The 22,443-nt window shown below is 29.7% G+C and overlaps 4 protein-coding genes across 11 annotated transcripts; 3 read left to right on the top strand and 1 right to left on the bottom strand.

Moving 5' to 3' along the window:
* The first annotated feature begins 1,671 nt into the window (after nucleotides 1–1,671).
* On the top strand, nucleotides 1,672–14,631 carry LOC139088008 (uncharacterized protein ZK1073.1). Of its 8 annotated transcripts, none has more exons than XM_070636993.1 (11): nucleotides 1,672–1,875; nucleotides 2,913–3,129; nucleotides 9,988–10,038; nucleotides 10,285–10,348; nucleotides 10,415–10,532; nucleotides 10,652–10,750; nucleotides 10,820–11,003; nucleotides 11,548–11,559; nucleotides 12,878–12,990; nucleotides 13,069–13,352; nucleotides 13,448–14,631. In XM_070636993.1, the coding sequence occupies exons 2-11, from the start codon at nucleotides 3,019–3,021 to the stop codon at nucleotides 13,537–13,539; spliced, it is 1,128 nt and encodes a 375-aa protein (XP_070493094.1). In that variant the 5' UTR covers nucleotides 1,672–1,875; nucleotides 2,913–3,018; the 3' UTR covers nucleotides 13,540–14,631. The 8 variants fall into 8 exon arrangements, with proteins under 8 accessions (XP_070493094.1, XP_070493090.1, XP_070493089.1 ...); XM_070636989.1 differs by having other exon boundaries at nucleotides 1,675–1,870; nucleotides 13,069–13,376; XM_070636988.1 differs by having other exon boundaries at nucleotides 1,675–1,875; nucleotides 13,069–13,376.
* A 668-nt stretch (nucleotides 14,632–15,299) lies between these two features.
* On the bottom strand, nucleotides 15,300–17,678 carry LOC139088142 (uncharacterized protein MCAP_0864-like). Its single transcript, XM_070637211.1, has 3 exons — nucleotides 16,748–17,678; nucleotides 16,181–16,689; nucleotides 15,300–16,118 (listed from the first exon to the last, which is right to left on the bottom strand). The coding sequence occupies exons 1-3, from the start codon at nucleotides 17,676–17,678 to the stop codon at nucleotides 15,300–15,302; spliced, it is 2,259 nt and encodes a 752-aa protein (XP_070493312.1).
* Nucleotides 17,679–18,076: 398 nt separating this feature from the next.
* On the top strand, nucleotides 18,077–18,480 carry mRpS33 (mitochondrial ribosomal protein S33). Its single transcript, XM_070637210.1, has 2 exons — nucleotides 18,077–18,173; nucleotides 18,227–18,480. Exons 1-2 carry the CDS (start codon nucleotides 18,077–18,079, stop codon nucleotides 18,478–18,480), a joined length of 351 nt encoding a protein of 116 aa, XP_070493311.1.
* Nucleotides 18,481–18,625: 145 nt separating this feature from the next.
* Nucleotides 18,626–22,246, top strand: LOC139088291 (elongation factor 1-alpha). The gene is made up of 4 exons (XM_070637447.1): nucleotides 18,626–18,738; nucleotides 19,873–20,822; nucleotides 20,886–21,382; nucleotides 21,457–22,246. The coding sequence occupies exons 2-4, from the start codon at nucleotides 20,000–20,002 to the stop codon at nucleotides 21,523–21,525; spliced, it is 1,389 nt and encodes a 462-aa protein (XP_070493548.1). The 5' UTR covers nucleotides 18,626–18,738; nucleotides 19,873–19,999; the 3' UTR covers nucleotides 21,526–22,246.
* The last annotated feature ends 197 nt before the right edge of the window (nucleotides 22,247–22,443 follow it).

Here is a 22,443-nt window from a genome sequence, read left to right as displayed (position 1 = left end):
TTCTGTTTCCATGGTCAAATCTCCTTATACAAAACGGATTTTGGATCAAATGCATTTGATTTTTGTTTATTAATTATGTTAGAACCAGAGCAATAAATCGTATGTCAATGTTTCCAAGTTATTTTTTATTTAAGTTAAGTAATCCAATTTTATTTGTAGGATGATAATTGTAGAAATAAACATAAAATCACATGATTATCAATTTCCATACACGCTTTCTCAATTTCTTCGATAGAACGAATTTCATATCTGCGATAACAATAAATGCAAATACCAAATATTTAACAAGTACAGAAGTGTGTAAATATCATGGATTTTTTAAGTTTAAACAACATGTTGGAAAATATTTTCTTTAAAGTTGTTGCAAAACATCCAAAAATATTGGCCATCATAAATAATAATCATAAATATAAAAAGACGAGATTCTAGTCTAAATTCATCATCGTAACCACTTGTTGTGTAAATACATGCATTCGTGTATGAATGTGAATCGCTTTGGTTACTTTATTTTGTATACAAAAGAATCAATAAGCTTATTTTTCGCGCGCGATGATTTAGAGAAAAACTGCTTGCACTTTGATCATCTTCATGCCATTTTTGATATGTCCGATTTTTTCATGCTTCCTAACTTTGCTGAATCTCTTCTTATGATTATGTGAAAAAACAAGATTTAACCCAAAACCACCCCCTTCCCCTGTTTATTGACACATGATTTTCGAATGATTCCTGCAGTAAGTCATTGAATAAAATATTTGCCTGTAGATCGTCTACAACAAACCGAAAACCCAAATACAAATTCAGGAAATACTTCAAATAGAATTTATTGATTTTTGTTTCTCGTTCGGCACTTTCAGCAGCAACTCATTCAGCCATAAACTTCGGAAAGTCTAAAGGCAAACGATTGTGCGTAAATATATGGGTTTATTGTATTGTACACAATCATATATGAAAGGAGATGTTGAAATATATCTGGACTACTAAGGAAAATAAAATTTTCCACATGTTTGTGCTTACCGGGATAGTTAAAAATAATGTATTGTCAGACATAAAACATTGTGTATGTTTATACTCTAATTTTTCTCTTTTTAGCACATTTTTGCTTGACTTGTGAACACTTTGGGTAATTTTTGCTCAACAGTCGATCAAGTCGTTCGCGATAAGGAAATGACATAATTTGTATTCACCGATAAGAAACAAAAAATGCTGAACCTTAAAAGTCACAAGTCATAAAATATCTTTTTTACTTGTGCATTATTCATATTTTTTGACGGGCATCCTTATTAGTTCTGTAACATGAAACCGTACTCCCTTAGTCATAAATAATAAAAAGCAGAGAAACTGAATGTTTGTCATGCAGCAGTTGCTATCTATTGTGCAATTTTTATTCATTTGACTGTCCTTAGCTGCCAGGTGTCAGTGATTTCTATTATTCTCACACAAATAGTTTCTATTTATCATTCAGCATGAATGTTCAAAGAATTAAATAAAAAACGATTCAATTCAATCATTTTATGGTACGAAACAATTGGATGTACACTTTGATTTCATTGTGACAAAACACTCTAATTTTTCCTCTAAAATAGTATTAATTCACATGTATATTTTTATACACACAATAATGACTGTTTCCCTCGAAGCTTTAAAAAATCGACGACGATTTAGTAAATTTTCATCTTTCCAACTGTTCGTACATGCTCGAGCTATAGAAAATATTTAAAAAAGAGAATAATAAAAAATTAATTAAGAAGTTTTTTTTTTTGGAATATCAGAAGTTGTACATGTAGTTTTTGCTGCAAAAAAATATTGTGAACTCAATTAAAGTTAATTAAGTGAAATCAAGTGAAACGAGCAAAATAAGTTTTTTTTTGCTGTGAGGTTGTGAAAAAATTTAGTACCTATTGCTTAAGACATCTCTGCCAAATAATTTAACGTGAAATTCTATTTCACATATTCAAATTTGCAGCCGGTGTCAGAAGAGGAAAATCAAAAAAAATTTTGTTGTTTTCTCTTTTTCCTTTAAACAAAAAAAAAGTCTCTTTTTACATACAAATTCAGCTGTTTTGTCACCATTCATATAATTGGGGAACTTTTTGTATATATACTCAGTATTTGCTATTAATAGAATTTTCTTGGTTTGAGAGACTTTCGCTATATAAAATCTTACTCTTCTTATTAATAGATATTTTTACAAGACATACATGATAGTAAAAATTCACGTTGTTTGTGTATATTTTTAAGTGCCTCCCAGAAGTCTAATTTTGCTCAAACTCTTCATTATATTATTCATTCCTTACGCACTCGATTATCAATGTGGCGATTCATTAAAATAAATTGTGCCAGAACTGACATACTTTTCATATTATGCTCTCACATCTCATTTATCTACATTCTGAATGACTCTAAATTCCTAACGTTTTAAAATTAGGAACATCCTTACTTCTTCTAAATTGTAGATTTCTGCTGGCCTAAATTTATTCGCCAACTTACTAGTTACTTCTCAAAAAATAATTTAAGGGACATCATGCATAACAATGCGTAAGTCCTACATTTAATAAATTGGAACGTCAATTATATTAATTGTCAAGCAGCACTTACTTAAAAATATGTCAAAAATTATATTGGGCATAATAGGAGAATTCCGCTAAAAATTTATCAGCACGTGTCGGTAGACAATACATATCTCTCGACAAAAAAATACCGTAAACATATAAACAAACAAATAAACAGAAAAATTGAGCGTAATCAGCTTATTTATAGCAACTCACACTGAGATATATTGAATCTAAAATTTCTGCGTATACCTAGATCATGTGCAAAATTTTCATCTTAAGTAAAGTCGAGAAAAAACAACAAAAAAATTGATCTTCCTCTTATTTTTTTGAGTCATTCCTTAATTAATGTTATGCTTGTAGTTTAATTGATAAGACACAAAAGAAAGTGATTGAGTGATAAAAAAAGGAACAATTAAGTAAAAAGTATAAAATTGTAAACAAGTAAAAATACTGAAGTTTATCAACCATGTCATCACCGCCAATACATCCAAATTTACAACAACGCCGTGAAAGTTTCGCACGCAGAGCGGAGTCATTAATCGAGCGAGTAAGATCATTCAATAAGATTATTTATGAGGTATCTTAAAAATCTTCAAATCAGGGTGAGATATTCGCAATCTTAACCATGGTCCTATCACGTTCCTTTAGAGTTGCTGATTGCTTCACGATAGACAAATATGCGTTCATGACCCGTACAAATTTTCAGAGTTGTCCATAAGACCATAATACTTATTGTATTGCATTTAGAATTTTTGGAAAGCCTACATAATATTAGCATGATAAGAAATGTCAATTGTCCACACACTTTTTGTGCCTTTAATCACAATAACTGCTCCGTTCGACTTAAATATTAATAAATAGATTTTATTTGCACTTACTTTTGTAGAGCATGATATTAAGTGTGGGAAATTTTATTGAGGAAAGTCATTTTTATTCATCATTCCACACGGGCAATTCTATAAAATATACAGACTTCCCATTCATTTCTTCATTTATTTTCTTGAAGATCTTCAAAACACACCGGTAAATTATCTGTTTGATGTCTTGAAAGTGTGCCAAAATTAATCATATCCTATACATAATAAGCGTTATGCAATAGGAAATTTTGTTTTTTAAAAGACAGAGAAATTTTCCCAATAATCATGACTTGTATTTACTTGCTGAAATCTAGTTACAATTGACTTTTGACCAGTTTTTAACTATTTCGGTTACTGCGATTTATTTGGGTATTTATTACCTATTTGAAAAAAGTTTTATACGAGAATCGTGTTCTGTAATTTTTTAAAAAACATCTATAATCCATGTTGCTCAAAGTAGGAACAAATTTTTTGTGAAATTGAGTAAACATGACTCAACTTTCCTATACAAAATCCGAACTTTTTTTGTGCAAAATTTATCACAGATTTACAGCTAGATTTGTTAAAATTTTGCATCTACTTATATTTTCGAGCGACATAATCAGGCGAACCGAATCTGCCATCAAGGTCTCGTCAGGGCAACTTACTGTTGATACTGAGACGTTGAGATGCCCTAGTGATCACGTACATTAACTTGTACGGGCATTGTACTGTTCAGGATTTGTACAATTGCATCATATAACTTCCAAGAAAGAAGCTCGTTAAGAAAGATCAACAACATTAGTCAACATTGTAACTCATGCCGAATTGAGAATGTTATTTTCACACTTTTTTTCACAATAATTGAACTCAAAATAAAAATGTACATGTGCCGTTAATAAATTAGTTATGGTGATAATTTGAAAAATAATTTAGCACATCAAAATTTATATTTGCATAGTAATAAACAAGATCAAGTGTGATGAACGATTCGTTATTATTAATTTCTATTTTCATTCCACAAATAATCTAAATATTCAATGATCACGAGTTGTTGTTAAAGAGAGAATTGCCCAGACATTATATAATCTAATCAATTTAGTTAGAAATGGACAAGATGAGTTTTGAGCATTTATTAAACCTTCTCCTTAATTTTCGGTTAATCCTATTAAGAATCATTATGAAGTATAATAACAAAACGTGCCACTTTACATGTATCATCACATTTCATCTATTTATATTTATTGTGCTTTTGTTAAGCAATTTACTACGATCTTTCCATTGTGACATTTGTGAAAGCAAAAATTGTTGAGATAAAAAAGAAGTACAACGCATATAATGACAACCAAGTTCATCTGTTGATAAACTGTAACGGCATGCAATTGTTATTTTTGTTCAGTTTGTCAACATATACAACACAAAAAAAATAAATAAATAATTTAAATGGAGCAGACTAGCTCAGTGCAGTATCATGCTTGACTAGTTAATAGCAATTTGTAAGGCACGTTGTTATATCACTTTATGTCAATTGTTCGCGCGAGACAAACATTATTCTATATTCATCAAGTAAGCAGAAACATAGCTGTGAAGTCCATTAGCAGCATCATTAAACTATTTATGAGTCTCATGGCATGTCGGCAATTTTTTAATTTTTTTTTCCTACGACATCATCTTTAGCACATAATAATTTCCTTTCATTCGGACTGCTGTCTACATACCACATTATTAATTTTAAATTCCTATGCTTGCAAATCGTTAAATTCAATTCTTTTTCATGTAAATATTTGCGAATTTCATTCAGCAATATTTTAAATAATTTATGGATTATTTATAGAATAAATTCGATTTATTGACGCAAAGAAAACATACAAAAATATATATCTAGATATGCTAATTTCGATAAATTAGATCAAATTGTTACCTCAAACACATGCTGAGATTCTCACAATATGGAAAACCTTGAGTTGGGAGAAAAAAGAAAGCATGATAAAATGCTTTAAATTTTCAGAATTCCTTTAAATCTTTTCAACTTTCTTAACGACTCAAATAACGCACATCGTTTAGAATATATTAAAGTGCGATTTTACTATCATGTAAATTGGCAAGAACGATGCTGGAAAATAATGAAGATTGATTATAGTCGGATATTTTAATACAGAATTTATTATCATTTCTCCTCTAATTTACATTTCTACATTTTTATTGTCAAAGGCAGCACAAACAAGCACAGGAAATGTAAATTTTTTAATTGGTGTGTACGACAAATCGTTGATAAGGATGATAATTTTACGTAATGTGCAATTTTTCATTTCATATTTATGAGCATAAAGATATATTTTTGAATAATGCACGAGATAGACATAAACGTGGATGTTTAATTTATAAATAAAGTACATATACATATCATAGACGAGAGAAAATGTATGACAAAAGTTCATTAACATTTTTATTTTCTATGGAATGCAATAGGAGCTTTACATGATGGAAAATGTAAAAAAGTATGAATTTTTCTTTCTTTTTTGTGAAAAATCATCAACACGAGCCATACACATACATCAATAGCATAACCAACACATTGTAAAGGCAAATGATGAACGAAATATTTTGTTAGGATGACACACAAAAAAAAAAGAATTGGAGCTATGTAAACATGCTATTTTCAAAAGCACTACCTTTTCACATACTGTCATTCTTCTTTTTCATATTTCAATAACATACTACAGATAAATCATCTAAATATAAAGGGAAAACAACATCAACAGAAAGGAAGCCGTTTCTCGTTGGTAGACGATGTTGAAAATTGTTGTTGTCGTCGTGAGAGAAAAAATTTTTCGCAAGAGTTTTCCCGAGATTTACATCGTTCTGTACGAAAAAGTTCTCCAGTTGTTCATCAACTGATACAAAGTTAGTGATCAAAAAAGGTCACCTTTTGTGGTGTAAATTTGCAATTGCATTAAAAAATTGGATTTCAATCGGTTAGATGGATTTTAATGATTAAGTTTTGTAAATTAATGGGAAAAGAGCCTTTTCAAGCTTAAATAAGAAGGTCAAATAAGCTCAGTGATGAAAAATAAATTTTCTGTCTTTCCTTTACGGCTGTTTTTTAATGCTACATAGTGAAGCCTTAGTTAAAGCTAGTTTTGCAAAATTACTGAAAGTTTTTCCTAATTTTCCTTACTTAATTCTAATAAAAGAAAAATGACGACGCTACCGAAAAGGGCGCGGATTCTATGCTACTGAATAAGCTTTTTTTTCTTTACTCTCGTCTCTGTTATGTGTTAAAATTGATACGTAGTAGAGTGAATTTTCTTTTCGTCCTTTAAGATTTAATGCATAAAAGGCTATTTTCTATTGAAATTTTCAATCCAGTTGATCTTATTAATCTTCATCTGTAATCATTTATGTAAATTAGTGAGAAAGTTGAAGAAAAGTTGTGAGAAAGTCAAATAAGACATATGATAAGCAAGGAAGAAAACATAAGGACATTTAAATTGTTTTAAAATAAATAAGTCTACTAAATTGAGTAAAGGACATTCAAAGTAACTCTTTCGGTAAGATAGAAAATTGTTAAAGTGTTGAAGTAAGAAAAAAGATTAAGTAAAAAAAATGGAAAAAGATTCAAACAAAGAAGATTCGGCTAAGACTCAATCATCGCATTCGCATCATCATCATCATAAAAAAGATAATGTCAATAATGTGGTGCATGTATGTATTCATCAAAAATTTATAATAACAAATTGGCAATTACCATTTTCGTTCATTTATTTCATTATAAGTTTGTCCTATATATCGTATAATTTTCGCATCATATTTTGCTCTACGAAAGGCTATGTGACAATAACTCGTGCAAGTTGTTTATTAACAACGACTCGGAATGTTTTGGAAACATTTCCACGTTCCTTAAATTGATTTTTTTTATGCCAAAAAATACGCAATTTTTCCGACTATGAAAAATAAGAAAAGCTAAACAAAAATATTTAATTTTGGAACGACGTAATATTTTGATGAGAGCAGATGGCTTTTTACAAATTTCTCTTTTCTCTCTGTTTATACATGTACATATTATGTATGTTCGGGCAAGCAAGTGAAAAGGAAATGTTATGAAGAGAAAAAAACTCAAATTTTGTATTAAAGGAAGATTCAACACCATCACAAACACTTCTATTGATTTTTCTTTCCTTCTCTCAATTATATTTTTAATATTCCGCGTGCTTCATGAATTTTTTATTCATATTTTCTGTTTACTACTTAGTCCACAAAGAACAATTTCAATTTTAATGAGTACTATTCAATCAAGTGCGTTTTTGTTCATAACAATTCTTTGATGATTGTTCAAGATGTCAATAATTGCTATAAACATATCAGCATTTATTCAGCATTCAATATGCTTTTGATCTTCTTCCTAGTCTATCTCTACACACCAATTATGATGAGCATTTTTAAAATAGAATTTAGACATTAAAATGAAACAGATATTTTTTTAAAATTCAGCCTATATGCTCAATATCAATTAAACTGCGTAGGCTATCATATCCAATCACACTTCGCTAATAAATCTGTAAACAATTCGTTCAAAACAGTTTTTAAGGAAGAGATACTAATTACACTAATTTAAATATTAATTCCACATGCCATATGTAGCCGTATGTAGGTAATTCGATATAATGATATGAACATTACTTTTCGAAGGTGTTGTATGAAAATATGACTCTTATCAGCATTGCACGTAAACAGGATTTTTAATGACAAATTAGCATTTGCTAAGCTAAAATGTCCCAAAATTATTACAGCAACCTTTTTTTAATTTTGTTTGGGGGAAAACCAATATATGTAGGTACAAGCAATCGTGAACGATAAAAGCACATTTTCCCAGCATAAAGGTTTAACACATACATATGTTAATCTACATATGATAAAAAAAAAATAATTGTTGCAAACTTGTTGCAGTAAAAAACGGAAAAGTTTAAACTGGAGAAGTAATTAGGAAATTCTGACTATGAAACTGACATCTTTTATGCTAATTTTTTTATTACGAGGAATATTCAATACTAGAAATCTCTTTCGTTAAGCACAACGAAGTAAAATTATATTGTCATCTGAAATATTGATTTTATTGTGTCTATATTTAGATTATTCAATAAGATTTTAAAGAGATTCGCTTATAAGCCAAGGATGTGGGACTTATCATAAAAGAAAAAATCTTGATTAATCAGCTACACACTCCGCTTGGAGCTTTGAAAAGATAACCAAAAGTCTTAAAAGAGATAACCAAAACAGATTCTCTGTTTGCCAAAAAAATCAGTGATGCGCAACCTGTGTGCCGCGGTACATCAGTGTGTAGCCAATTATTTTTTGGAAATTGTTTTGAGCCATGTGCGATTTCGTTTGAGGCCTAGAACCAAGGTGTGCAGCGAAAAACAATATATTGCTCACTGATGACCTAATCCCGATCGGCACAAATTGATTTGGCTTTAAGTATACGACCGAGTCGTCGCCGTGGTGGCAACATTTCAATTTGTGCCGATCGGGAATCCTTTTGGATGCAAAATCCTATTCAAATCTAAGCATATAAAATTTGGGTCAACTTTGAGCTCTGGAAAAAAATTAAAAAAGGCGGAGTTTAGTGCCTTAATCTTAATCAGGTATACTAAAAGGCACAGAGTATGCTTTAATACAGAAATACCGCTCCGGGACTGTCTCGTTGCTTGTTAGGTGTAGCCAGTAAAATAATTCAAGAATACAAATTCAATTAAATGTTGCTAAATGCAAAAAAATACGTCAATTATGTTAAATTTGTAGAGCAAAATAAGAATCTGCATAATATGTCTATCGTAAGAGAATTTAATTGACATTATCATGAGCATCATTCAATTGGAATCACAGAATCTTATTTATAAAATATTTAGCCGTCTTGAATCTCAAATCGTTATGATATTGCTTTCATACTAACTTCATTTCACTCATCTGCTATATGAAATGTAATATTCACTAGATCGTTTATGCGATACATGATCATTTGTTTTTGTTCACAATTTAACGAAAGAAAAACTATGAAATGATAGGTTTATAGACTAGTTGTAAAGTATGAACGACAGAAACCAATCAATTCAAGAAAAACGTGTTTCCTCTAATATATACTGGCATATTCCGGTAAATAAATTGATTTTAATTGAACTGAATCATCATGCGCATAGTTTTTAATTTATTGAGAAATAATGAATTATGACATACAAACAAAATAATACAAAACATCCACACAAAGTCATCAATATCATATTATTTTTATTATCATATTTTGAACGCAACAATCCCTGATTAAAACTTATGTATGAAGTTTTTTTTGAAGATATTTTAACAATTTTATTACCTCATTAGTGCTGTCAATTATTCGGCGATTAATTGTCTTTTCGTCGATTATCAAAAATCGAAAATATAATTCAGAGTAAAATCAATTACATGAATTTTTAAAGTCATGCTTAATTATACTCGATTTTCGATATTGACATCGCTATAGCTAACAAAGATTAGAAAATATTTTTATTAGGACCGTTATGTTAATGCAAATCCTTCTTTAATGATCCATTTCTTATTTGTAACAGAAATATGCTATATCTACCGACAAATCTGGAGAATTAATCATCACAGTTCAGGTAATAATCTATCTTAAATATTCATAAAATATACATATTATTACTAACATTTCTCTGAAATTTTGTATTTTTCCCAATTTTTTGACAATTACTTACACGCCTTTATTGCTAACAAAATTTTCCATATCTTAAAACAATGTTAATACAATAGAAAAATCAGGTACGGTATGATGCTAACATACATACTAACTGAAAATTTGATAAATACCTAGACAGCAAATTTAAATATGATATTTTATTTATTAGGGTGATTTAACACAACAAGAAAAGCGTGCTGTATTTCTTACTGTCCATGACCTAGGATGCAATCGTGAGAACTAAAAAAAATTTTTTGACATTCCACCTCAACCTATTGATTTTTTTTGTGCTTTATTAGATGCGTCATTCCAAGATTTTGTTAATAGTCCGTGTATGACAGAAATTAAAGAGCGTTCATGTTTCATTCATGTTGATGTACCCGGCCATGCTGATAATAGTGGTGCACTTTCAGATAAGTAAGTAAAGAAGAATACATTATCATAGTTACATAATTTTATATATGCTGACTGTTTGCTACTTAAGATACATGCTACCGATTTATTGATTTTTTTCCTCTCTTCTCTCCTCCTTCTAGCTTCACTTTCCCATCTTTACAAACATTGGGTGAAGATCTTGTTACCGTATTAGATTACTTGCATGTAAAGTATGTAATTGGATTGGGCGAGGGTGCTGGGTAAGGCTGATAAATTTTGACAACTCATTTAAATGTCTTATAAAATTTACCTTTTTATCCATTTTAAAGTGCCAATGTTTTAGCACGTTTTGGTTTGAAGCATCCATCAAGATGTCTTGGATTAATATTGATTAATTGCACAGGATCGGCAGCGACTGTTTTGGAAACATTTAAAACAAAGTTCATTTCATGGAAAGGTGATGAAGTAGGACAGGGTGCAGAAGACTTCTTGTTGTACCATAAATTTGGACATGTAGGTTTTGCTTATAAATTGTCTTAATTTGATTAACTAATTTGATATCTCGAATTGAATGTTAAGTCTGGCAAATTATTTATTTTTAATTATTTAAAAGTGATTTCAATATGTCTGTATGTGATTTATATGAAATGAGAAAATATTATATGGCCAAATTTGCCTATAATTATTAATAATAATATTTTCTCAGTTCCATAGCGTTCAAAATCGTAATGATTAAATTAATTAAGTAACATTTTAAGATCGGATAAAGATTTATAAATTTTTCATTTTCAGTTGTGTTTAAAAATAATCCCTAATTTTTTTTTATTTTTTCTCGTTTTTTTCTCCCAATATATGTTTCTCAAACTTTTTTCTTTGTGTTTCTTCATGCTTTATCCGTAAATACCCAAATTTTTATTAATTTGTAATTAATTAATAAAAAAAAAAATATTGAAAATGTTTATTGTCAACGTGTATCACATTATTTTTGATCATTGTGATTCGTATCGTTGAATGGACCAACTATTTATTTTACACGCATTAATCAATATAATAACAGGCTTTTAACGAGGTATATTTTTTTGATTTTATAAAAATCTATCATTTTCAATTCTATTTTTTGTGTAACTCAATATTTTTGTTTTCGAGTTCACTTTCACATTATTTTCTGTTTTGATTTTGACAATTAATCTTTTTTCATTCTATTCTTTTTACACGATTATGCAAAGAAAATACAAACAACTCATAAAACTCAGAGAAATTGTCGATAAAGCAGTGCAATTTTCTTCTGATTTTATAGCTGTCAAGTAGAAAGCTTCGTTTAAAAGTTTTTGTATCTCATATCAACTTCTGTATTTTACAATTTTATAGTATTTCACTTTAGCCATTATTATAACCATCTGCATGTCTTCATTAATTAAAAAAAAAACTATAATTACTATAATTACGTGAAAATTAATCAGTATATCTTTTCATGCAGGAAATGACTTTATTTGTAACGAAATAAATGACTAACATTGGAAATGATTTAAGAAATTATATGAAGGGTTCAATTATCAGAGACTTAAAAGTAGTTCCAAACTGAACAACATATCGTCAAGTTGCATGTACGACACGTGACAGATTTTTGATAGCGCATCAAGGCGCTCGGGAATATTTCTAAATTGATTCATTTTCAACAAAAGATATCCCAGACCACCCCTAACAGGGAAATATCATGCTTTCAAGAGCTTACTCTTCTTAAATATACTAGATGAGCATGGTCGCGAGCGTGTATTCAACTTACTCTGCTCTAGAAATCATATTATGTGCTTCTTGCTTTTCTGGTTATAGGGGATATTACTGAATATTACGAGGAATTAATTCTTAAATCGAATTCATTAATTCTTGACTTTCTCTAATTAAATAATTCGATTTAAATGGGATTCTTGTTAAATAAAACAATCTTTAAAAGTTGCTTCCTCGCTTGGCAATTGTTGAACTAATTTTAAGTTTTAACTATATTTTTTCCAAAAAAATTAATGCCTGATTAAAATAATTGTTGTGAAATATTTATCTGATTGAAAAATGTTATAAAAATTTCAGTACCTATTTCTGTGACCCTGATATGTGTAGTCCAATTTTAATCGTATGAAAAGATATGATAATTTATCCGAAATCAATTATAGTTTTTTGAATGTCCTCATTTTTTATACTCATATTTAGACAATATTTCCTTCTGATAACTGACTATAAAAAAGTTCTAGAAGGATATTGTCAGCATCATATCTTTTTTATCCACCATATTTTCTAATGACCTGATCAAATTATATTTTCTTCTGGTTTGGTTTCCCTTTTACATATTTCACAATACTCACATTAAATACTCAACATTAATAAAATAAATTTAGCAATTGGTCGGAGATAATCCAGACAAAGAAAAGATTGTTCAGGACTTTTCAAGTCGCTTGCACAGCACGCTTAATTCCAAAAATGTTAAGCAGTATGTCAAGGCTTTTATGACGTAAGTGCAAATATTTATTTATTTCATAGTAAGCACAAAATTAATATTTTTTGTTTATATTCTCAATTGTAAATAAAGTCGAAAGGATTTACCATTGAAGAGCTGCAAAGTTGACATCTTACTTATTACCGGAATGCTATCACCATATTCCACTGTTGTCGAAAAATTGCATAAAGATACTGACAAGGAAAAGGTCACAATGATGAAAATTGAACGTGCCGGAGATGTCTTAGCTGATGCTCCAGCTAAAGTTGCACAATCTATTTTACTGTTTTGTAAAGGACAAGGATTATTAACATCTGTTGTTATGCCAGGTGTTGATCGTCAAAGAGCATTTTCTACATCAAGTGGTGGATCAAATGGTGAGCCAAGACGATTATCAAGAGGTAAAGTTGACATTACGGATTGCATTTCTAATTGGTCCTTCTTTTTATTACATTTTTTTGTTTACAAACAGGAATGAGTATGGAGGAGTATGATAAACCAAACATCCGTAGATTATCCATTACAGTTAATGACCAATTGCCACCAATCCAATCAAAGAAATAAACTGATTCATAAATAAAAAAAACAATTGAAAACAAGACATCTTTTTTCCAATATGATACCTAATAATATAAATTTAATAGAAATAATTTTCTTGTGTTTTGATTAACTAGAAGGCTAAATTCTAAGTTATTAAGTCACAAAACGCGAAATATCATTTATACTAAATTAATAATATAAGTTTTCGTTGCAAAGCAATGTCAAGTGCACATGGCTTTTTAACTTTAATCAAAATATAACACACACAACGTAAAATTATCAATATCGAGCAAATAAAAAAAAAAGTTGAGAAAAATACTCTCCGTGCTTAAATCGGAAGTTATAACCGTGGTATTTAAAAAACAAAAATATATAAAATAAATTGATTGAGAAGGTTTGGGTAAATCAAAATTTATAAATTATTAATACTAATATTGATATTTAAATGAAAATTAAAGTAGAAAATTTTTCCTAAGACATAACTTTTAACTCATAATGCATTCGAGAAATCATGTTAAATTTATTGCTTTAAATGAAAGAAGAGGAAAAATATTTTTAAATGAAATATCTATAATTTATGAAGTAAGATGTCTTTTTTCGTGATATAATGCAAAGATCTAAGGTGGTAATTAAAAGCACGAAAAGTTATGTAGATGAAAATTTTCTAATTAGATTTTGCAAACACAGACTAAGATAATTTAAAAGATTTTCCTGGTTTTCCTTTTCTATGGTTACTTTGTAATTTTAAATTAATTAGTTTAAATTTTTTCTTTAAAATCAATTATCACGAGTGAAAAAAGAGAAAGCATATAGATTTATTTTGTGCCATTTGAAGCACTAGTCGTCAAGTTTTAAAAAACTCTAAAGGAAACACTGCTATATAGTTCAATTGAAAAAGCCACTAAAATTTCATATTTATTAGGCCTAAATTATAGGGCTAGGCTAATAATACTAAAGAATTCATCCCAACTATGGAGAATCTCTGAAATACTCACAGCTACTTATGGATAGTGTTAAAGTTGATTCTAGCCTGTCGCCATTTTCTCCTTTTGAGGAGTTAGAAGCTTATTTAAAGACATCTGTTTTGTAATCAGGCTGTTGGAGTGGGAAAAGTTATTTCTTGAATATATTTTTTAAAAATTTGTTACAGCAATCAAGTGACCAGATCATTTACTCATAAGGTTGCTTTGCAAAAGAAACAATTTATTTTATATTGTTTTAGATGAATTTTAGAGACTAAAAGTCTCTTTAAAAAAAGGCAAGAAATGTTATAACTTTAAAAATTTAATAATAGTTTATCTGGCTAGAACTAAACAAAAAGTAAAAAAAAAATATAAGAGTAAGTTCTACTGCCGCATATTAGCTTCTATTTCTACTTTCTCAGTAGCTCGAAACTCAAAAATGAAAAAAAAAAAATTAATAATAATGTTAAAAGTAGTGATTTAAACATTGTAGTATCGCAAATATAAAGTAATGCAAAATTGATACATATATTTGAAAAACATGAAGGAAAAAGTTTAAAATGTACCTTATACATAAAAGCAAAAATAAAGTATCATCTTATTTACAATATCATAAATCCGTTAAATTTTCATAATGCAATGCCCGTAAGTTTTCTATAAGTGCATAATGTTCTGTGCTCATCTTTACACAAAAACCCAGAAAAAATGTCAAACACTTTGTATGTCCGCTTATATATGGCGAATAACATGATTCAAATATTGATATATTGAAAATAAAAGAGTTCGGTAGTTAGAAAAAGTCACGAAAAATTTGTGTTTTATTTAAAACATTTGAAATCCATTCATAATTGAATATCGAATTATGTAGTCAAAGTCAATCGAGTTTTCTTTACTTAATGAGTCAGAATTCAATATTCTTTTGAACAACTGATTTAATGCAGCTTGTTCAGTTGTTTTTGGCTTCTTGTGTATTTTAACAATCTTTTGTGACTCCTTTTGGCGCAATTCACTTTCTATTTGCTCAGGCCTTGAAAGGTTTCTTGAAAGTCTACATTCTAAACGTCTTCGTTTATTCTCAGACATCAAGTGTCGAAATCGAACTATTGAAAATTTCAGTAAAGTTCGTTTTGGTGTTGCCAGTTCTATCATTCTTTCCTTATTGAATGGACCCAGACTTTTTGATTTCATCCGTTTTAAAAGCTTTTCAAATTTTGCGTGAGTTTGTACATGTATATCATCAATATTTACTGATTTAATGCTTTCCAAATAAGTCTCAAGTTTCAGTTTGTTTTGTATCATACGTTGAGTATGCGATAAAATTTTCTGTTGTTTTGGTGAACCATTTTCATCCTCATTTTCTTGATTTTCGTCATTAGGATTGGAATTTTCGGAAGTGTTTTGATTATTTAAAATAGACTCTATTTCATTTCTGTATTTTATGTCATTTCTTTTTTGTTCTATCCATTTAAAGTATGAATTGAAAGAACTTTCAAGAAATTTCTTTGATGCTTTAGATGTTGATATTGGTGTATGTGGATTCTTGGCTTTGTATATTGAAGGAATTGATTTCCTCTTCTCTTCACTAAAGCATAGCTTGTGATGGTAGAAAGTTGATCTTATACCAGGTTCAGGTAAAACACTCTGTAAAGAAGATTAATTTTCATTATATTGGAATTAAAATATGAACAAAAGTCGTAACTCACTTGCAAATATTCAATTGTTTCCTTTTTCTGTTGAATTAATGCCTTTAATCGATTTATTCTTTCTTTAAGTAATTGATATTTATCTCCTTTATTATTGTTCTGACTCTGTTCTTGAGTTTCATCATTATCCTCATTTTCCTCGTTATCCTCCGATTCATTTTTGGACTCTTCTTGTGCCTTACTTTCCATAACACGCTTGATATTTTTCATATCATTTTCAAACTTCTCCAACACATTTTTATTCGCTTCTAAAGCTACTTCTAAGTTTCCAAGCTTTGGAAAGGCCAAGTCATTTGTTGTCTCATCAAAATTATAATTTATTATTCGACCAGATTCGTCACGTGTTGAATATAAAATTTTCTTCTGTCCATTGTCATTGACATAATCTTCTGTAGGGCAATGTACCGCCTCTTCTGGCAAAATATCCAAAAGTCTTTGTGTAAACATAATATTACGCTCAATTCGTTGTATTAAAGGCTGGATTCTACTATCAGTCAATCCAAATTGTCCTGTATAAAAAATAGATCATTAGGAAAATTATTTTATTAATTATATTATATTCCTTACTATTTCGATATTCCATCCTTTTTTGAATTTCAGCAATATACAATTGATAGGTTTTAAGGGCATCCTCAAGTCGTTTTCTTTTTGGAAGTTCTAAATCATTTGTGTATTTTACGATTAATTTCTTTTCAGTATTGTGTTCAGGAATAGCTTCATCATTATATAAGGAAGACCTTTTTACAGTTTGTTCTAGTTGTTGGAGATGATTTAGCTTTTTATCGATATTGTCAATGATAATAGAAATTTGCCTTAATTCCATATCAGACCATCTACCCTTTTCACTTGCCTTTTGTAAGTAGTAATATTTTAATCGCATGAAGAATGCAATGCTACTTCGGATACACAAATATTGTGGACGAGCAAGTTTAAGGGATGTTTCATCAAAATCTATTTTTAATAATCGAGAATATGGCTTATCTCCAGTGGGTATTTCCCAAATGTTGACGATTTTCTTCTCACATGGTGCAAACCGATGGCATGACTGAATATCAGTTGGAAATTTTCTCCCATCCAGCAAGCAGCATATATTTTTTCTATACTCCATCAACTCAGCATATCGTTTTAATTTTAATTTATTTAACTGATAGTAATAATCACTTGTGATTGCTCTTATCATTTGATTAACTTTCAAAAGAGTTTCTTTCAAATCTTTTTTCCTGGGTTTTGATAATTTGTCTAATAATTCAAGAGTTTCATCTGGTATATCGCCATAAATAGGATCACTTTTCCTGATTATCATAGAGTCTAGTTTATTATATAATTTGTGTGACTTCAAATGTTTATGAACTCGAGTCCGAATTTCTTTCATACGATTGAAATATTTGGTATTCACATTAATTTGTCCATCCAAACGCTTTACTCTTGCATCGAAAATTTGAAACGTATCTTTAATATGTGTATATTTTGGAACTGATAACTGTACGATTTTTTCCATTTTTATTTAATTTTTTTTTAATTTTAGATTTTTAATTTTACAAGAAATTTAGAATACTGATTAAAATAAATTTTCTATGTTTACTGAAATCCGTTAAAAAAATTTCTCAGCGATTAATTTTTTTTTAAATTTTTGAAAATTTCGAAATTCGAAAATGATCCAATAAAAAAATGATTGCAGAAATCAAAACTTAATAAATTATTCTTTTTCTAAAAGCATGACCTCATTTGTTCAAATCAGATATAATTAAATTTTAATTAACATTCAATAAAATATAGTGTGTTATATAAAAGTGTTCTTTAATTTACAAATATTAAGATTTAATTTAGAAATGAGCTTCTACATCATTGACTACAGTCTTTTGTTGTCATTTTGCAAATAAAAATTAATTTAAAAATATGGCAAATCTTTATAAATATACAGAGTTAGTTAAACTACAAACGCCATATGCAAAACGAATGCAATACTTATCAAACCGGATATTTGGAGAAGTTGGTCAGTACTTAATTTATTAAAAAAATCATTAAATTTGAAGATAAATTTTTTAGCGAGACAAACAAATGAGAAATCTATGAAGGTTGTAAAAATGTTGGAGGAGGAACCGTATCATAAACGAGACTATGTTGTCAACTGGTATCCAAGACATGTTGAGACGCATTTATTAATGTGGAATTTAAGAAACTATGGATTGTATCGTGATGAACATCAGGATTGGAAGGATGAAATGAAACGTTTACGCTATCTTAGAGGAAAGAAACCTCCACAAAAGGGACAGGGAAAGAAGGCATCCACAAAAAAATAATATGTACCATAAAAATGTAATAGTTAATTAGAATACAAAATAAATAATTTTATTCGTTTCATAAACAATGTACTGTTTTAAGTCACTTAAACAGAAACAAGCCTTATATATGTGTACTAAATTTAAAATTAAGAAGAAAAATAGATCTCCCACACGGAAAAACCAACATAACGCGCATGTGCAACGAATCTGTCCTAAAACTTTCCTTTTCAGAAAGTGAGATATTCTATTCGGTCTTTTTTGTCGGTGGATTCTATCGTAAGTGGACGTGTATTCATATCTCAGTGAAAATTTTCATGAAAAATCAAATATGGCTAAAGATTTTCCAATTTCATTAAAATTTTCATTGTTAATTTTTATTATTGTTGCCGGTTTTAGAATTAAAGCTTTAGTATTAACATAATATATAGCTCACATGTAATAATAAATAGATAATTCAAGTGATTTTTCCTTTATTTGTGAATTTTTAAAAACAAAATGTGCTGGATGGGGGAGGTGAAAAATGTGCTTGTCTCAAAATCTTTCTCCCGGCTCTAAAATTCTTTAACAGAATTCAATTTAACATAAATTAATAAAATTATAATTCAAATAATGAAATTAATGACTGCATAATCGATTTTGAAAAATCTGGAATCGGGAAAATTGATTTTTCATTTCCTTAAGCTGGACATATTTTTCATCAAAAAAGGATAATCAATTTAAGATTTATTTTGTATTTAAGCACATATCTCACCTCAAATTTAAATCTATTTCTGCTTAAATTTATAAAAATGCAAAAAATTTGCGAATTTTCCTTTAAATCATAAAAATATTATGTCACATCGCCATTTTCCAGACATGGATGAAAATGAAAAAATAAAATAAAAAAGGAAACGCCGTATGTAAGGCAAAATAAATAATTTTTATTGGAAATTTAAATTTCTATGTAGAACTAATTCCATATATTATTGTTCATAATATTTCTTGGTAAATGAATGAATAAAGGAAGGAATTAGAAGGGAAAGAAAGAATTTTTTAAAAATAGATTTTCATCACATTTTTTTTTTCTTTCAAAATGTAACCATGTGTTTTCACTGAAATAAATTTTCATATAGGTTAGTTAAAAGGAAATTTCATTTTATATCCAATCCAAGATCGTGTCCTACCTAAAATTGAAAAAAAAAATCCTTTCTAACCTAAGTTGTGAAAACCGACATTCATGTCTGTATGCGAAAATTCAAGGTCGGGGAAAACGCAAAATGGTGCTGTAAAATTGATTTTCGCATGTCTGAAAGTCCTCCATGTCTAACATTTTTTTTGTTGTTGAGAAAATTGCATTGCTTCCTATTATTTGGTTTTTATGCTGGAATTAAATATTCTTTTTTATTATTTCAAAACAAAATCCATTTCTAGAATTGCAATAATCTGTCGATCAAAAATACACACCTTTAAAGTAGACTGCAAAAAGTTTATCCATTCCGAAAAAAAGTTGCATCGTGAGGCATTTCTTTAATTCAGAAGTTAAACCAGCATATAAAAGATGGGTAAGGAGAAGGTTCATATTAACATTGTCGTCATTGGACATGTCGACTCTGGTAAATCAACCACAACTGGCCATTTGATCTACAAATGCGGTGGTATTGATAAGAGAACCATTGAAAAGTTTGAAAAGGAAGCCCAAGAAATGGGTAAGGGTTCATTCAAATATGCATGGGTCTTGGACAAATTGAAGGCAGAACGTGAACGTGGTATTACAATTGATATTGCATTGTGGAAATTCGAAACAGCAAAGTACTATGTTACCATTATTGATGCCCCTGGACATCGTGATTTCATCAAGAACATGATTACTGGTACATCACAAGCTGATTGCGCTGTCTTGATTGTCGCAGCTGGTACTGGTGAATTCGAAGCTGGTATCTCAAAGAACGGTCAAACTCGTGAACACGCTTTGTTGGCCTTCACATTGGGAGTCAAACAATTGATTGTTGGTGTCAACAAGATGGACTCAACTGAACCACCATACTCTGAAGCTCGTTTTGAGGAAATCAAGAAGGAAGTTTCATCATACATCAAAAAGATTGGTTACAATCCACTTACTGTTGCTTTCGTTCCAATTTCTGGATGGCATGGAGACAACATGTTGGAACCATCCGACAAAATGCCATGGTTCAAGGGCTGGAACGTTGAACGTAAGGAAGGCAAGGCTGATGGTAAATGTCTCATTGAGGCTCTTGATGCCATCTTACCACCAAGTCGTCCAACTGACAAGCCATTACGTTTACCACTTCAAGACGTCTACAAAATTGGCGGTATTGGAACAGTACCAGTCGGTCGTGTTGAAACCGGTGTTTTGAAACCAGGTAAAATATTATATGTCCTTAGCTTAATGCATGTAATTAATTTGTTTTGTCCTCAAAATTCAGGTATGGTTGTCGTTTTCGCACCAGTCAACTTGACCACTGAAGTTAAGTCAGTTGAAATGCATCATGAAGCTCTCCAAGAAGCCGTTCCCGGAGACAATGTTGGTTTCAACGTTAAGAACGTTTCAGTCAAGGAATTGCGTCGTGGATATGTCGCTGGTGACAGCAAGGCTAGTCCACCACGTGGTGCTGCTGACTTCACTGCTCAGGTTATTGTATTGAACCATCCAGGTCAAATTGCCAATGGATATACACCTGTCTTGGATTGTCACACTGCTCACATTGCATGCAAGTTTGCAGAAATCAAGGAAAAATGTGACCGTCGTACAGGAAAAACAACTGAAGAAAATCCAAAATCAATCAAATCTGGTGATGCAGCTATCGTCAATTTGGTTCCATCAAAGCCATTGTGTGTTGAATCATTCTCCGAATTTCCACCATTGGGACGTTTTGCTGTCCGTGACATGAGACAAACAGTTGCAGTTGGTGTTATCAAATCTGTAAGCATATGAAAAAAATTTGCAATAATGTGAGACATTGTCTTCATCTTCTTTTTTTCACGACATTTTTTTAGGTTAACTTTAAAGAAGCGAGTGGTGGTAAAGTAACAAAGGCCGCAGAAAAGGCAGCAAAGAAAAAATAACTAGAGAATCTTAAAACCGGTAAAATTGCTGCAAACGTCAGCAATACTCAACTTTTTCATAATTTAAAATACATTGACAAGAGTCACCATGCTGTTGATAAGAATGATGCACATCGTCCATCTCAACTAATTTCTTCTATTCCGAATAAAACCTTTTTCTTCACATACCTTCATTCATTTTTAATCTTTCATCATCATCGCAGGAAAAAGCTAGACGAGACTATTTTCCAGTTGGACACATTGAAATTTTTTTATTTAGTTTCGTTTTTTAAGACTTTTTTAAATTATTTGTCACTGGCATCTATTATCAGTAACAATGCAATGCATGCTTTCGCATATTTATGATGACATCACAACTGAAAAGAATGATCATTTTATTTCCTTCGTATCTTTATACAAGAGATAATTGTGAAACAATGAATATACTTGTTTTCGTATTAAAAGGAAACATACGTTTTTATTTGTGATATTTCCCAAGTGAGTGAAGAGATTACTGGGATGTTGATCTATCAAGTAAAATTGGGGCATTTTAATAGTTTATAATAAAATGATTTTCATTATTAAAATTGTTAAAATTAAAAAAAAATTGTGAAGAAGGAATTCTTTCTTTTATGTTGCACCTTACTCTAAAATCAGCATGGTGAATTTATCTAAACATAATTGATATATTCAAAACCTAATACTCAGACTCAAAAAATAAAGGCTTGAGAGAAAAAAAAAATATTTGTGTTTTATTTCTTCTACATTATACATACGTACCTAGAAATTACAGATATGTTTTGTAGCTAGACGAGACATATGTAGAAATGTTTAAGCATTTTTGAGGATTCTTATAGATTTAATTTTCATGCTAGTTTTTCGTTCGAAATATTCATTAATGTTACAGTATTTTTAAATTCCCATTGGCTAATGACTCAA

Source organism: Chironomus tepperi, unplaced genomic scaffold (assembly GCF_022539635.2).
Source record: "Chironomus tepperi strain 1889 unplaced genomic scaffold, CSIRO-AGI_Ctep_v1 contig_161, whole genome shotgun sequence".
Taxonomy (NCBI): Eukaryota; Metazoa; Arthropoda; class Insecta; order Diptera; family Chironomidae; genus Chironomus; species Chironomus tepperi.
This window is presented reverse-complemented; position numbering and strand designations above follow the sequence as displayed.